The 15,363-nt window shown below is 43.7% G+C and overlaps 1 protein-coding gene across 1 annotated transcript in view; it reads left to right on the top strand.

Annotated features, from left to right (window-relative positions):
- Positions 1-15,363, top strand: part of nlgn4xa (neuroligin 4 X-linked a) — a 226,631-nt gene that overhangs the window by 84,785 nt on the left and 126,483 nt on the right. The window contains exon 3 of the mRNA XM_068033142.1: positions 2,021-2,170. Within this exon, the coding sequence (XP_067889243.1) occupies positions 2,021-2,170 (150 nt within the window). The remainder of the gene's footprint in view (positions 1-2,020; positions 2,171-15,363) is intronic.

The following is a 15,363-nucleotide window of genomic DNA, read 5'->3' on the forward strand; positions in this document are numbered from 1 at the left end:
TTTCCCATTCTTAATGATGTTCCACACTATGGGTCCTGTCCTAGGTTTCTGAACATATGGATGATATTGGCTGGTGATCTTGGATGGAGGCACTTCAAATCTTTAAGGTTGCCACTGTTTTACCAAGGTGGATGGCATGGAATAGGATAGGGCAGGGTGATATTGCTTGAACATTAACAATTCATTGCAAACCTTTACATTCATTCCTCCGTATCTTGAGGAAGAGTTAAGCAGGAATTCCAATTCTATTTTGTAAAGAAATTTCAGACTAGTCTAATCATAGGTGTACGTCAACAAATCCAAATATTTATTACTAATTATTTTTAATGAGTCCTACTAGCCTACATTCTTAACTGAATACTCTAAGAATGTTTTACACTTCCATTGATAGCATGACCATGCGGTGATCAGAGTTTCCAACTCAGGGTTCTGTTTGTGGTTGATTATTTTAAGTGGAAGGACCATCATTTCTTGGTTTGGAGGTTTAAAAAAATCCTTGACTTCTTGTTATTTTTGTGCTTTTAAATTTCTAATTGCTTGATTGTTTTTTTTTTTGGAATCTTGTACGAAAAAGACCAATTCTTGCTGTTGACCTTCTTGACCCTCTGATGAAGAGGTCCATTTTGTTACCGTTTTTCCGATTAAATGATTGTTTTGCGATGTCAAAGCCTTGTAGAAGACGAAGCTTTTGCTAAATTAGTATAATATACTGGGATTCTTTTTTGAAAGATATTTTTTCTCTCTTTAAATAAAATGTTCACTTCTTTTTGGCAAACCTTTGCTGTTTTTTTAGAATTCTCTTTTTCCCTTTGTTCTCCTCATCTTTTTTCTTGAACCTAGGAGCCAACACAAAGAAACACGCTGATGATATAACCAGTAATGATGGTGGTGAAGATGAAGGTATCTTTTTTTGTGCTCGACCCTCCCCACACACCCCCGATGCATGAGAACCGACCTTTCGAAGTTTTTCCAACCCATTTTTTTCTTTCTTTACTTATGCCATGCACATTTGTGTGCATCCTGAGGTTTTTTTTCTTCTTCTTCATCCCGAATGCTGGCTCACTTCACAAAATAAACTTTCATTGGGGGATAAGTGAATGGGATTTCTTTATGTGAGATGGTTTGCTTTTCCTCCCCGGCGGTTCTCTCCCCTTCAGACTCTCAACCTTACACTATGGTAGGTCTTTGCATCCCCCTTCTCCCTCTGGTACCTCATCCATCTGAGTCCACACAAGGAGTGTTGACGGGCTATTTGACTACCTGCCCTGTGTTTTCGACAAGCATCACTTTCCAGAAAGAGATACCTAAGTGAGGGAACCCCTGACCAAGGGAAAAGTGTCCCCTTGTTAGTTTGGGATATTGATGCCAGTCATGTTCCTACTGGCATGTTGTCTGAAAGCAGCTATCCCAGTTTAGACTGGATGGAGATGGTGGTGGTGGAGGGGGTAGGGATTGGACCTGGGATCATCCTGGTCTGTACGCATAGTTCCATGTTGAGCAGCAACTTTACCAGCTAAACCATGTGGGAAGGTGCTTTGTGGGACCGGTGGAAAGGGTTTCCATTTCATCAGCAAAAGAGAAGACATTGAGGATCACAGTTCAGGCTGCTCCATTCATCACAACAAAGAAACACAGATTAAATCCTGGGAGAAATGGTGCTTAATGCATGAACATAATTTCAATCCTCCAAATGTGAAAAAGTACAATATTTTGACTCATTGGAAGAACTATCAGGGATATTTTTATGTTCCATCTGGAACTTAGTGGCATGTTTGCAGCCCTGACCATATTAGCCCATAAAGAATGCTGTGAATCCATTGAACATTAGCTATTTGCTCCTACACCAGTTAAACCCATCATATATCATTACAAGAGATGTGTGTGTGTGTGTGTGTGTGTGTGTGTGTGTGTGTGTGTGTGTGTGTGTGTGTGTGTGTTTGTTTGTATTGGTGTATCGGTGTAGCTGTGTGCATTTTAATGACTACATGTATCTGAGGCCAAACCTTTCATTTTCTTACAGATATTCATGACAATGGCCCTAAACCAGTTATGGTGTACATTCACGGTGGATCCTACATGGAAAGCACTGGCAACCTGATCGATGGAAGCATTCTGGCAAGTTATGGAAATGTCATCGTCGTAACACTCAACTACAGGCTGGGGGTTTTAGGTGAGTGATTGGGCCAGTTTCAAAATTCCTTGTTTGATGGGACTGACAACACATTGATTTTGGATGACCGTTTGTTACTTCAAAAGGAAGCCTGTCACTGCTTTGGGGTGCCATGGGTTTGTTTTGCAATGCCTTGTGTCTCCAGCTTCTTGTACAACCTTTACGCTCCTGTATCAATATGAATCAATTTCCCAGTCCAACATGGGTCCCCTTGTTAAGCCAGTGGCTGCGACTGTAAGGGCAGGGTGGCAGTTGCAGGGCAGCGGACAACCAATTCCTGGGCACCTGCCAACAACATGCCAAAGTCGCCAGCTATGAGGCATGTCCCATTGTTTCCTTCTTCTCAAGGGAAGGCATTTGGCAGCCTTATCAAGCAATGCTGGTGAGATGTGGAGAAATTCATTGGAGCAAGAGGACTGTATCTGTGTTGTTCCATGCCACAATATGGGAGACAATTTCCTAATGCACCAACACACTGCCTTCAGAATCTTGTATCAGAGTGAGCACATCATTTGGGGGGAAGAGCTTCTCCAGCTGTGATGTGGTAGAGGCACTGCGAATGTGTTTGTGAAGGGCTTTCTCTGTTCGACATTTCTAGATTCTGGGATGATAATTTCTCCAGAAAAAAACAAATGGAGTGGGTGGTACGCAGTGGTACTAAATCACCTTGGCTGGGAGTGCAAAACTGAGAATAGCGGATAGGGAGCCCCTTTTACCCTTACCCCCCTCCCTGCGATTTTCTCTTCCATTGACTTCAAGCAGACGTAGTGTTAAAAGTGACTGCCGAGTCGCTATCTCCTGCTTAGAATAACCGCCCAAGGCTAATTTATACCCCGAGATGTCTTAAATCTGTTTAGCGTGTCACTACACCAAACAACCACCACACCCCACCCCCAATCCACCCACTTTACTCTTTTAATCATTATTGGACCTGAAAATCGAAACTATCCAACCAAAAATTGAGTTGCCTAACATTGAATTTGAAATGCGGCAATCTAAACCAGTGCCAGATTTAACTAGTGGAGGATATTCCTATGTCCTGAGACAGGCCAGTTGGAGCTCAGTCAACTGTGGCTTGAGTTGAAAGCAATTATTGAATTGGCACTGAGTCACAGGGTCACATGACATACAAGGGAGGTCAGCTGTGGTCTGCTCATCTCCACATTTAAACACATTGCCAGGTTTAAAGCCTACAGTCTCACCACAAAGGAATAAGAATTCCTCTGATCGCTGGGTGCATTGATGATGAAAACAATTTCATGAAGACCTATCTTCTATATTTCCACTGAAATCATAAACGCTCATTTTTTAGATCATGGTTAGATTTTGCCAGAGATTTTTTTTTTAGATTTAGATTTAGATTTAGAGATACAGCACTGAAACATGCTGAGGCATTTACCCACACAGAGTGCTCAGAGAAACTTTTAGCCCAGTGTATCCCACTTTGTCTCCTGTGCGCAGTTCCTCGCATGAATTGTTGTTGTCAAAGGAAAAATGGTAAAAGTGAACAGAAGTGGTGTGGAAAAGAGGCCCTTGGCCCTTTGAGGCTTCCTCCTCAGACTAATGTTGGCTGTGGCCCCATCAATGGAGAACTTTTCTCTTATTATGGATAGTTGTGCACTTCTGGCTATAAAGTTGTTGGTGCTCCATCATCGCTATCCCGCTTGTTGCTAGTGAGGCTTCTCATCAGGAATATGGCCGTACACGATGACACCTTTATGGTCTAAAATCTCACCAAGAGCTGAGGCAAAGCAAGTCACCTCGCTCATACTGATTTCTCTGATGCTTTTCCTTCTTCTAGGAGTTGAATCAGGAATGGATGGGAATGTTGCACGCTACAAATGTCAATATTGCACAAGATCAAATTACCGATCTCAGTTTCTGTGGGGGAAAGGCTCATTACCCATAGGAGAGTACTTTACTATGTAACAGGAAATCCTGATGGGCTCAAACTGCTTTGATTTTAGATCTCAGAGCCATTTCATGCTTGGTTTGAGCTTTGATTCTCTTTGATGAGTATCTAACTTTGATTGTCATGCATAATAGCTCTTCGTAACTACCTGCAGGCAGAAGTATCAAATAGTGTTGTCACATTCCTGATTATCAGAGTCTTGGTGCATCTTGGAGCTGATGCATGATTTGTGCTGGTTCTTTAGATCCATGTGGATTGTGGCTTAACTTATACTCACATTATTCTATGCTTTTGGTGGATCAGTTGTGCAGCACTCGTAACGTGAAAGAAAGTTTATCATCCAAACTCTCCATGTTGGAATTGAAATGTGATTATCTCAGGAGAGAGTAGGGCCCATAAAAGACCAAAAAGGTAATCTATGTGTAGGGTGGAAGATGTTGGTTTGGTTCTTAACGTATACTTTGCGTCTGTCTTCACAGAAGAGGGGGACGATGCAGTTATTGTAGTTAAGGAGGAGGAGTGTGAAGTATTGAATATGATAAACATAGGGAGATAGGAAGTATTAATGGGATTAACATCCTTGAAAGTTGATAAGTCACCAGGGCCAGATAAAATATACCCTAGGCTATTAAAAGAAGCAAGAGAGGAAATAGCAGAAGGTCTGATCATCATTTTCCAGTCCTCACTGGATACAGCTGTGGTGCCAAAAGACTGGAGAACTGTTAACATTGTACCTCTATTTAAAAAGGGAGCGAGGGATAGACCGAATAATTACAGGCCAGTTAGTCGAACCTCAGTAGTGGGAAAATTATTGGAATCTATCCTGAGAGACAGGATAAACTGTCACTTAGAAAGGCATAGGTTAATCAAGGATAGTCAGCATGGATTTGTGAAGGGAAAATCATGTTTGACCAATTTGATTAAATTTTTTTGATGAAGTAATAAGGAAGATAAATGAAGGCAGTGCAGTTGATGTGGTCTAAATGGATTTTAGCAAGGCTTTTGACAAGATCCCACGTGGCAGACTGGTTAAAAAATAAAATCCCATGGGATCCACAGAAATGCACTGAAATATCCTTCCTAATATATCCTTCCTAAGGTGTGGTGCTTAGAACTGCTCACCGTACTCCAGGTGTGATTTGACTAGGATTTTATATAGCCGATGCATCTGTGTGCTGGAGGGTTCATCTGCAACCTCATACAGAATATCTTTTGTACAACGTGCCTCTGCTTTCAGCTCGAAGGGGCAGCGTTACCCATGTGGTGAAATGGGGGCAAAATATTTAGTCTCCAAAAACATTTCTTCTTGCAGGCAGTAGATAGCACGAGGAATTTTCAGCCACAAACCGTTGTTGAAGCAGAGTCTGACTGCTTGAGAAAGAGGGTCTAAAGAACAGGTAGGAGTGTGGCACCTCCGACAGTGCTGCCAGGATGGGTAAACCTGGCTATAGAATTTAGTGGGTTTATATGTTCTAAAGGTGTATATGCCCGAAAGGTGGACTGATACACCGCACCAAACAACATGAAAAAAGGAAAGAAGGTACCAGCCCTTCGCTTTGCAAGCTGGAACGTCAGAACTATGTGTCCTGGCCTGTCGGAAGACCTTACACAAATCAACGATTCTCGGAAGACCGCCATCATTAACAACGAGCTCAGTAGATTCAATGTGGACATTGCAGCACTTCAGGAGACTCACCTCCCCGCAAGTGGCTCTCTAGCAGAGCAAGACTACACCACCTTCTGGCAGGGCAGGGATCCTGAAGAACCAAGACAGCATGGAGTGGGCTTCGCCATCAGAAACTCCTTGCTCAGCATGATAGAGCCTCCCTCAAATGGCTCGGAACGCATACTGTCCATCCGACTGCTCACCACCTCTGGTCCAGTACACCTACTCAGCATCTATGCTCCAACACTCTGCTCCCCACATGAGGCTAAAGACCAGTTCTATGAACAACTCCCTAACATCATTAGCAGCATCCCCAACACTGAACACCTATTCCTGCTGGGGGACTTTAATGCCAGGGTTGGGGCCGACCATGACTCATGGCCCTCCTGCCTTGGGCGCTATGGCGTTGGAAGGATGAATGAGAACGGGCAGAGACTGCTTGAGTTGTGTACCTATCATAACCTCTGCATCACCAACTCGTTCTTTCACACTAAACCCTGTCACCAGGTTTCATGGAGGCACCCAAGATCACGTCGTTGGCACCAGCTAGACCTCATTGTCACAAGGCGAGCCGCCTTAAACAGTGTTCAAATCACACGCAGCTTCCACAGTGCGGACTGCGACACCAACCACTCCCTGGTTGCAGCAAGGTTAGACTCAGACCAAAGAAGTTGCATCATTCCAAGCAGAAGGGCCACCCGCGCATCAACACGAGCAGAATTTCTCACCCACAGCTGTTACAAAAATTTCTAAATTCACTTGTAACAGTCCTTCAAAACACTCCCACAGGGGATGCTGAGACCAAGTGGGCCCAAATCAGAGACGCCATCTATGAGTCAGCTTTGACCACCTACGGCAAAAGTGCGAAGAGAAATGCAGACTGGTTTCAATCTCACAATGAAGAGCTGGAACCTGTCATAGCCGCTAAGCGTATTGCACTGTTGAACTACAAGAAAGCCCCCAGCGATTTAACATCCGCAGCACTTAAAGCAGCCAGAAGTACTGCACAAAGAACAGCTAGGCGTTGCGCAAACGACTACTGGCAACACCTATGCAGTCATATTCAGCTGGCCTCAGACACCGGAAACATCAGAGGAATGTATGATGGCATGAAGAGAGCTCTTGGGCCAACCATCAAGAAGATCGCCCCCCTCAAATCTAAATCGGGGGACATAATCACTGACCAACGCAAACAGATGGACCGCTGGGTTGAGCACTACCTAGAACTGTACTCCAGGGAGAATGCTGTCACTGAGACTGCCCTCAATGCAGCCCAGCCTCTACCAGTCATGGATGAGCTGGACATACAGCCAACAAAATCGGAACTCAGTGATGCCATTGATTCCCTAGCCAGCGGAAAAGCCCCATGGGAAGGATAGCATTACCCCTGAAATAATCAAGAGTGCCAAGCCTGCTATACTCTCAGCACTACATGAACTGCTATGCCTGTGCTGGGACGAGGGAGCAGTACCCCAGGACATGCGCGATGCCAACATCATCACCCTCTATAAAAACAAAGGTGACCGCGGTGACTGCAACAACTACCGTGGAATCTCCCTGCTCAGCATAGTGGGGAAAGTCTTTGCTCGAGTCGCTCTGAACAGGCTCCAGAAGCTGGCCGAGCGCATCTACCCTGAGGCACAGTGTGGCTTTCGTGCAGAGAGATTGACCATTGACATGCTGTTCTCCCTTCGTCAGATACAGGAGAAATGCCGTGAACAACAGATGCCCCTCTACATTGCTTTCATTGATCTCACCAAAGCCTTTGACCTCGTCAGCAGACGTGGTCTCTTCAGACTACTAGAAAAGATTGGATGTCCACCAAAGCTACTAAGTATCATCACCTCATTCCATGACAATATGAAAGGCACAATTCAACATGGTGGCTCCTCATCAGAGCCCTTTCCTATCCTGAGTGGTGTGAAACAGGGCTGTGTTCTCGCACCCACACTTTTTGGGATTTTCTTCTCCCTGCTGCTTTCACATGCGTTCAAATCCTCTGAAGAAGGAATTTTCCTCCACACAAGATCAGGGGGCAGGTTGTTCAACCTTGCCCGTCTAAGAGCGAAGTCCAAAGTACGGAAAGTCCTCATCAGAGAACTCCTCTTTGCTGACGATGCTGCTTTAACATCTCACACTGAAGAGTGCCTGCAGAGTCTCATCGACAGGTTTGCGGCTGCCTGCAATGAATTTGGCCTAACCATCAGCCTCAAGAAAACGAACATCATGGGGCAGGACGTCAGAAATGCTCCATCCATCAATATTGGCGACCACGCTCTGGAAGTGGTTCAAGAGTTCACCTACCTAGGCTCAACTATCACCAGTAACCTGTCTCTAGATGCAGAAATCAACAAGCGCATGGGTAAGGCTTCCACTGCTATGTCCAGACTGGCCAAGAGAGTGTGGGAAAATGGCGCACTGACACGGAACACAAAAGTCCAAGTGTATCAGGCCTGTGTCCTCAGTACCTTGCTCTACGGCAGCGAGGCCTGGACAACGTATGCCAGCCAAGAGCGACGTCTCAATTCATTCCATCTTCGCTGCCTTCGGAGAATACTTGGCATCAGGTGGCAGGACTATATCTCCAACACAGAAGTCCTTGAAGCGGCCAACACCCCCAGCTTATACACACTACTGAGTCAGCGGCGCTTGAGATGGCTTGGCCATGTGAGCCGCATGGAAGATGGCAGGATCCCCAAAGACACATTGTACAGCGAGCTCGCCACTGGTATCAGACCCACCGGCCGTCCATGTCTCCGCTATAAAGATGTCTGCAAATGCGACATGAAATCGTGTGACATTGATCACAAGTCGTGGGAGTCAGTTGCCAGCATTCGCCAGAGCTGGCGGGCAGCCATAAAGACAGGGCTAAATTGTGGCGAGTCGAAGAGACTTAGTAGTTGGCAGGAAAAAAGACAGAGGCGCAAGGGGAGAGCCAACTGTGCAACAGCCCCGACAAACAAATTTCTCTGCAGCACCTGTGGAAGAGCCTGTCACTCCAGAATTGGCCTTTATAGCCACTCCAGGCGCTGCTTCACAAACCACTGACCACCTCCAGGCGCGTATCCATTGTCTCTCGAGATAAGGAGGCCCAAAAGAATATGTTCTAAGATGAGCAGAAAAGAAAATAATTTTCACAGCTGATATGTAACCAGACTGACCACTAACTAATAAGTATATTGAATGAGTATTTGACAAACTGAAAATTTTTCTGATAAATCGTTGATGGTGGCAGGGAAGGTTGGGAAAGCAGTTAATAGGGAATACAGGATCCTGGCCTTTATCAATAGAGGCACAGAGTACAAAAGCAAGGAAGTTATGGTAAACTTTTATAAAACCCTGGCTCGGCCTCAACTGGAGTATTGTGTCCAATTCTATGCACCACAATTTAGGAAAGATGTGAAGGCATTAGAAAGGGTGCAGAAAAGATTTACAAGAATGACTGCAGGGATGAGGTACTTCAGTTTGTGAATAGATTGGAGAAGCTGGGGCTATTCTCCTTAAAGAAGAGAAGGTTGAGAGGAGATTTGATAGAGGTGTTCAAAATCATGAGGGCTCTGGACAGATTAGATAGGGAAAAACTGTTCCTGTTGGTGGAAGGGTCAAGAACCAGAGGACACCGATTTAAGGTGATTGGCAAAAGAACCAAAGATGACATGAAGGAAAACGCTTTTATGCAGCGAGTGGTTAGGATCTGGAATGCACTGCCTGAGAGTGTGGTGGAGGCAGATTCAATCGTAGCTTTCAACAGGAAATTGGATAATTATATGAAGAGAAAAAATTTGCTGGTCTATGGGGAAAAGGCAGGGGAGTGGGACTAGGTGAGTTGCTTTTGCAGAGAGCTGGCATGGACATGATGGGCTGAATGACCTCCTTCCATGCTGTAACCATTCTACGATTGTATGATTTTTTTTAAAGGTGGCAGCCATAAGTTCAGAAATTGCTGTTGGTAATAGTAGAGCATGAATTCTTAGTGCATTGATACAGTACTTCTCTGTTCACTGTTTTAGAGGAAGTGCTGTTCCACCTAAGCTAAACAGTTAAAATAGCAGACAGAGCAACATCATACAAATGTGATAAATGTGTAGTACCTCATATTGGCAACTATAATTCCTAGTCCATATGACCTTTACATTGGCTCTGAGGGCAGGTGAGTGCTTTGAAATTGGACCAGCACATCCCTTATTCAATTTACATCACATATTGTTCCCATCATGGCAGGATGACATTTTTTTCCATCTATCTGTGCTTGAATGGAACTCAGATCCCCGAGGATAAGATGGAATGTTTCAGTTCACTGCACTGTACAAGTCATCTTCAGTTAAAAGACAGGGAGACGGTTTCCACTGGAAGAGTTCAATCACAGTACATGTTACTAATCTCATGTCAACCTTTGACTGTATCCCATGGCTGTTCATTTTTAAAAGTATTTTAATCGGGCCATCTTAAAATGACTGCAAAAGTACTAGACATGCAGAGGTTTTTAAGTTGAGAAGCTCAGGGGAAGGCTCAAAGGCCATAATGCAGAACATTACCAAAGGGAAATAGAGGCATAGAATACAAAAGTAAGGAAATTATTCTCTCCCTTTATAAAACACCGTTTAAACTTCAGCTGGGGTATTTGTCCATTCCTGAGCGCCACACTTTAGCAGGACGACAAGGCCCGAGAGATAGTACAGAGGAGATTTACTCAAATGTTAGCATGGATTCAGAAATGCAGTTAAGTGGAGAGACTAGAGAAGCTGGGTTTATTCCCCCTGGAGCAGAGACGGTTCAGGAAAACTGTTTCCAGTGGCAGAATGGCCAGTAACCAGAGGCCACAGCTTTATGATAATTAGCAAAGGAACCAGAGGAGAAATTTTTTTCCCAGCGAGTTGTTGTGATCTGGAATGCACTGCCTGAAAGGGTGCTGGAAGTATATTCAGTAGTAACTTTTAAAAGGGAATTGGATGAATACTTGAAAAGAAAAAGTTTGCAGGGTTGTGTGCTAAGAGCAGGGGCGTGGACTAATTGGATAGCTCTTTCAAAGAGCAGACACAGGCACGATGCGCTGAATAGACTCTTTCTGTGCTGCATGATTCTGTGATAAGTACGTCTGTGTGGAATTGGAATTGGTTAGTGGAGTTATCAATGAGTGTGTGTTTGTGGATGGTGCTGATTCACTGGCATGTTATGTTGCATCATAAAACAGTGCAAACCCTATGATCGCTGCTAGGTCCTTTGTCTCCCCCCAAATACTGTACGCTGCAAAGCTGAAAAAACACTAATATTATAGTAACCGGGTATTTCAGTTGAAAACAAAAAATTTAATCCTATCCATTCTCTGGCACTTTTTGACTTCTTTTTTGTTTGCTTTCTGCTATATGTTTAATGTAGATATAAGTTGTTTACTTTTCGGCTTTATTTTTTTCAATCCTAATCTGTTTTATTTGCGTTTACTTTAAAACTCTTTCCATCAAATTCTCTCATATTGCCCTTTCTTGGACAACATTCCTCCCTCAGCTTGGTCACTGTTCTTTTAAGTGAGGGTTGAGGCCATTTATTTTAAACAACTTACCACCTCCTCTAAAAGAGCAGGGAGAAAGTTCAGAGGAGTGGCCTAAACATGTTATATGTTTTTATCTCAAGACGTTTAGTTGAAGGCTAAGAACTAGAAGGAAGAGCAAAAAGATTATTAGGCCTAAAATGACCAGCAATTCATTCTAGCCTAACCCCAACCTCCCTGCCTTCTTGCTTGGCCCCTCAATCCTTTCTGTCTTCAGAAACACATCTAATAGTCTCTTAAACTCCTTTATATACTGATTTCTTCGTCTAGTGAGACTAAGATCTGAAAGGCCAGCAATGCAAAGAATGAAAGGACAATTTCCCTTTGTGACAATAAGGTCAATAGAGGGGAATGTAGATGCAGAGTCAGGTTGACTGAACAAGAACTTGCATTTTAGCACCTTTAACTTAGTAAAAAAAATCTCAAGATGCTTCACAGATGTTTTATCAAACAATATTTGAAACCAAGTCAGACAAGGGGATGTTAAGGCAGGTCACCAAAAACTTTGCCAAAGAGGAAGATTTTAAGGAGTTTCGTAAAGGAGGAGAGAATTGTAGGGCTTAGGGCTTAAGCAACAGAAGGTGTGGCAACCAATTGTAGAGCGATTAAAATCAGGAATGTGCAAGATGCCAGAATTTGGGCACCGCTGAATTCTTGAAGGCCGGAGGAGGGACGTGGCCATGGAGGGATTTGAAAACGTGGATGGGAATCTTAGAATCGAAATGTTGGTGAACCGGAAGCCAATGTAGGTCAGGGGGCACAGGATGAGTGAATGGGACTTGGTGCAAGTTAGGAATAGAGGCAGCAGAGTTTTGGATGAGCTTACATTATGTAGGGTGAACGATGGGAGGCTGGCCAGGAATGCATTGTGAACAAAATTGGGAACTGTCTGGTTGAACCTCAGACAGCTGCCAGGGGTAGGAATGGAGTCCATGACTAGCGAATGGAGTTTTTGGCGGGAACTGAAGACAATGGTTTTGGTCTTCCCAATACTTAGTGGGAGGAAATTTCTGCTCATCCAGTATTGGATGTCGGACGAGCAGTCTGACAAATTAGAGTCAATGGAATGATTTAGAGGGGTGGTGGTGAGTTAGAGCTGAGTGTCATCAATGTACATGTGGAACCTGACATCATGCTTTCGAATTATGTTGTTGAAAGACAGCAGGTAGTTGATAAATAGGAGGAATCCAAGGGATAGATCATTGGGTAACTCCAGAGGGTGGGAGCTGGAAGAGAGAGGTGGAGAAATGGAGAGGTTTAAAGAGGAAATTCCAGATTCTAGGGCCTAGGCAGCTAAGGCACAACCGCCAATACTGGGCACAGCTCATTATCTGAGGATTTTCTCTGTGCACAGAAATCATGGCTTGAAGCAGTTTGCATGTTTTATTAATTCCAGAAAATGTTTAAAAATGCTGTTTTATCTTTTTTCATGAATGACAGTAACTGCAAGGCTTGAACTGCTGTCTTGCACTGCGCCAAAAAGCTGTCGGTCAAGTTATGTTTTGCTTTTTAGATTTGATACTCTGCTTGAGAGAGAGAGATAATGGATGTACTTCAGTGAGTAGCACTGGTGCCTCTAAGTCAGAAGATGGAGGGTTCAAGCTGCGCTCCAGGAAATCAAACACAAAATCCATGTTGAAACCCGAGTGCAGCACTGAGGGAGTGCTGCATTGTCAGAGGTGGATGAAATGTTCAACTGCTTTTTCAGGCGGACATAAAAAAAAAATCGCTAGTGCAGTTCAAAGCAGAGCAGGGGAGTCCAGACCAATATTTGTCCAAACTCACTTAGCACAGAAAGAGACCATTCGCCCATTGTGCCTGTGCTGACTCTTTGAAACATGTAAAATAGGAGCAGGAGTAGGCCATTCGGCCCTTCAGGCCTGCTCTGCCATTCAAAAAAGATTATGGCTGATCGTCTAATTCAGTACCCTGTTCCCGCTTTCTCCCCATATCCCTTGATCCCTTTGGCATTAAGAAATATATCTATCTCCTTCTTGAATATATTTAATGACTTGGCCTCCACTGCCTTCTGCAGTAGAGAATTTCCACAGGTTCACCACCCCTTGAGTGAAGAAATGTCTCCTCACCTCGGTTCTAAATGGCATACCCCGTATCCTGATACTATGACCCCTGGTTCTGGACTCCGCAGCCATCGGGAACATCCTCCCTGCATCTAGCCTGTCTAGTCCTGTTACAATTTTACATGTTTCTGTGAGATCCCATCTCATTCTTCTAAACTCGAGTGAATATAGGCCGAGTCAACCCAATCTCTCCTCATACGTCAATCCTGCCATCCCAGGAAGAGCTATCCAATTGGTCCTACTCCACAGCCTCTTTCTGCATAGACCTGCAAATTTTTCATTTTCAAGTATTTATTCACTTCTCTTTAAAAAGTTACTATTGAATCTTTTTCCGCCACCCTTTCAGACGGTGCGTTCCAGAGTATAAGAACTTGTTTGCTGCGTAAGGAAAATTTGCCTATTAGCTTAAAGCTGTATTTTTTGGTTACTGACTCTCCAGTTAGAGGAACCACTTGCTCCTTATTTACTCTGTTGGAATCTCCAGCTCCAAGCAGCTAACAGTCAGACAAAAGCAAAATACTGCAGATGCTGGAAATCTGAAATAAAAACAGAAAATGCTGGAAATACTCAGCAGTTCTGGCAGCATCTGTGGAGACAGAAGCAGAGCTAGCGTTTCAGGTTGATGAACCTTCACCTACTTTTAAGCCAACATTCATACTCTGTCTTACCACTTTGGAAATGGGAGAGACAAGAAACTTGGGTGCGCCCATTTTGACACCTCACTTAATTCTACCATTAACATATTGGACAGAGGAATGTCACACCAATGAATTTAATATTCGGCTGATGATCACAGAAACTTCTAGACTGATGATAACTTTCATTAAAATGTGGCTGTTAAATAATTAAATGGGCAATCCATGGGATTGTTCCAATAACTAGCCGCTTGTAGCCACGGTTTATTAGTCCTTCTCATTACAATTTCATACTTTAAGATTTTAGATCATAATTGCCTCCTACTGAATATTAATCACTTTTATACTCAGATGATAAACTTGGTAGACTGTTAATTATAGACTATTCCACACACACTGTGTTTCGTCGCAGTTTTACTCACCCCTGATGCGTTATTTTGCAACCCAAGGTGAGTGGCTAATTAAAACAAATAAGATAAATCAAAATGAGAAGAATTATCAGTGGAATAATCCATGTTGCTTTCAGGATGAGGCTCTCAGTGATGAATTTGGCAGACATGTTTTTCTAGTTGATGTGACTTTCCTCTGGCTACTATTTTATCAGAGTCTTTAACCTATATGACCCTCTCCATGTAGCCAGCAATCGTTTATTTCAAAAAATATCACAATGGAGCTTTAGATATCTACGAGGCAAGATACAGATAAACCGTGATCTCAATGAATGGCAGAACAGGATCAAGGGGCTGAACGGACTCCTCCTGTTCCAAATGCTCCTATTTTCCCAACTGAACTTTCTCTTCTGAAAGTTCTTAAAAGTTCACTCACTGCTTTGGTCAGCATTTATTGCCCATCCCTAATTGCCCTTGAGAAGGTGGTGGTGGGCTGCCTTCTTGAGTACAAGTGAATGACTTGCTGGGCCATTTCGGAGGACAGTTAAGAGTCAACCACATAGCTGTGAGTCTGGAGTCACATGTAGGCTAGACTGGTTAAGATCAGCAGATTTCCTCCCCTAAAGGGGATTAGTGAACCAGATTTTAAAAAAAATGACAATCCAGTAGTTTATAGTCACCATTACTGACACTTGCTTTTTACTCCAGACTTATTTAATGAACTGAATTGTTCCAGCTGCTCTGGTGGGATTTGAACTTATCTCCAAATTATTAGCCCAGTAACATAAACACTATGCTTCTTCTTCTTTGGCCTCCTTATCTCGAGAGACAATGGGTAAGCGCCTGGAGGTGGTCAGTGGTTTGTGAAGCAGCGCCTGGAGCGGCTATAAAGGCCAATTCCAGAGTGACAGACTCTTCCACAGGTGCTGCAGATAAAATTGGTTGTGGGGGCTGTTACACAGTTG

This window comes from Heterodontus francisci, chromosome 6 (genome assembly GCF_036365525.1).
Source record: "Heterodontus francisci isolate sHetFra1 chromosome 6, sHetFra1.hap1, whole genome shotgun sequence".
In the NCBI taxonomy this organism is placed as follows: domain Eukaryota; kingdom Metazoa; phylum Chordata; class Chondrichthyes; order Heterodontiformes; family Heterodontidae; genus Heterodontus; species Heterodontus francisci.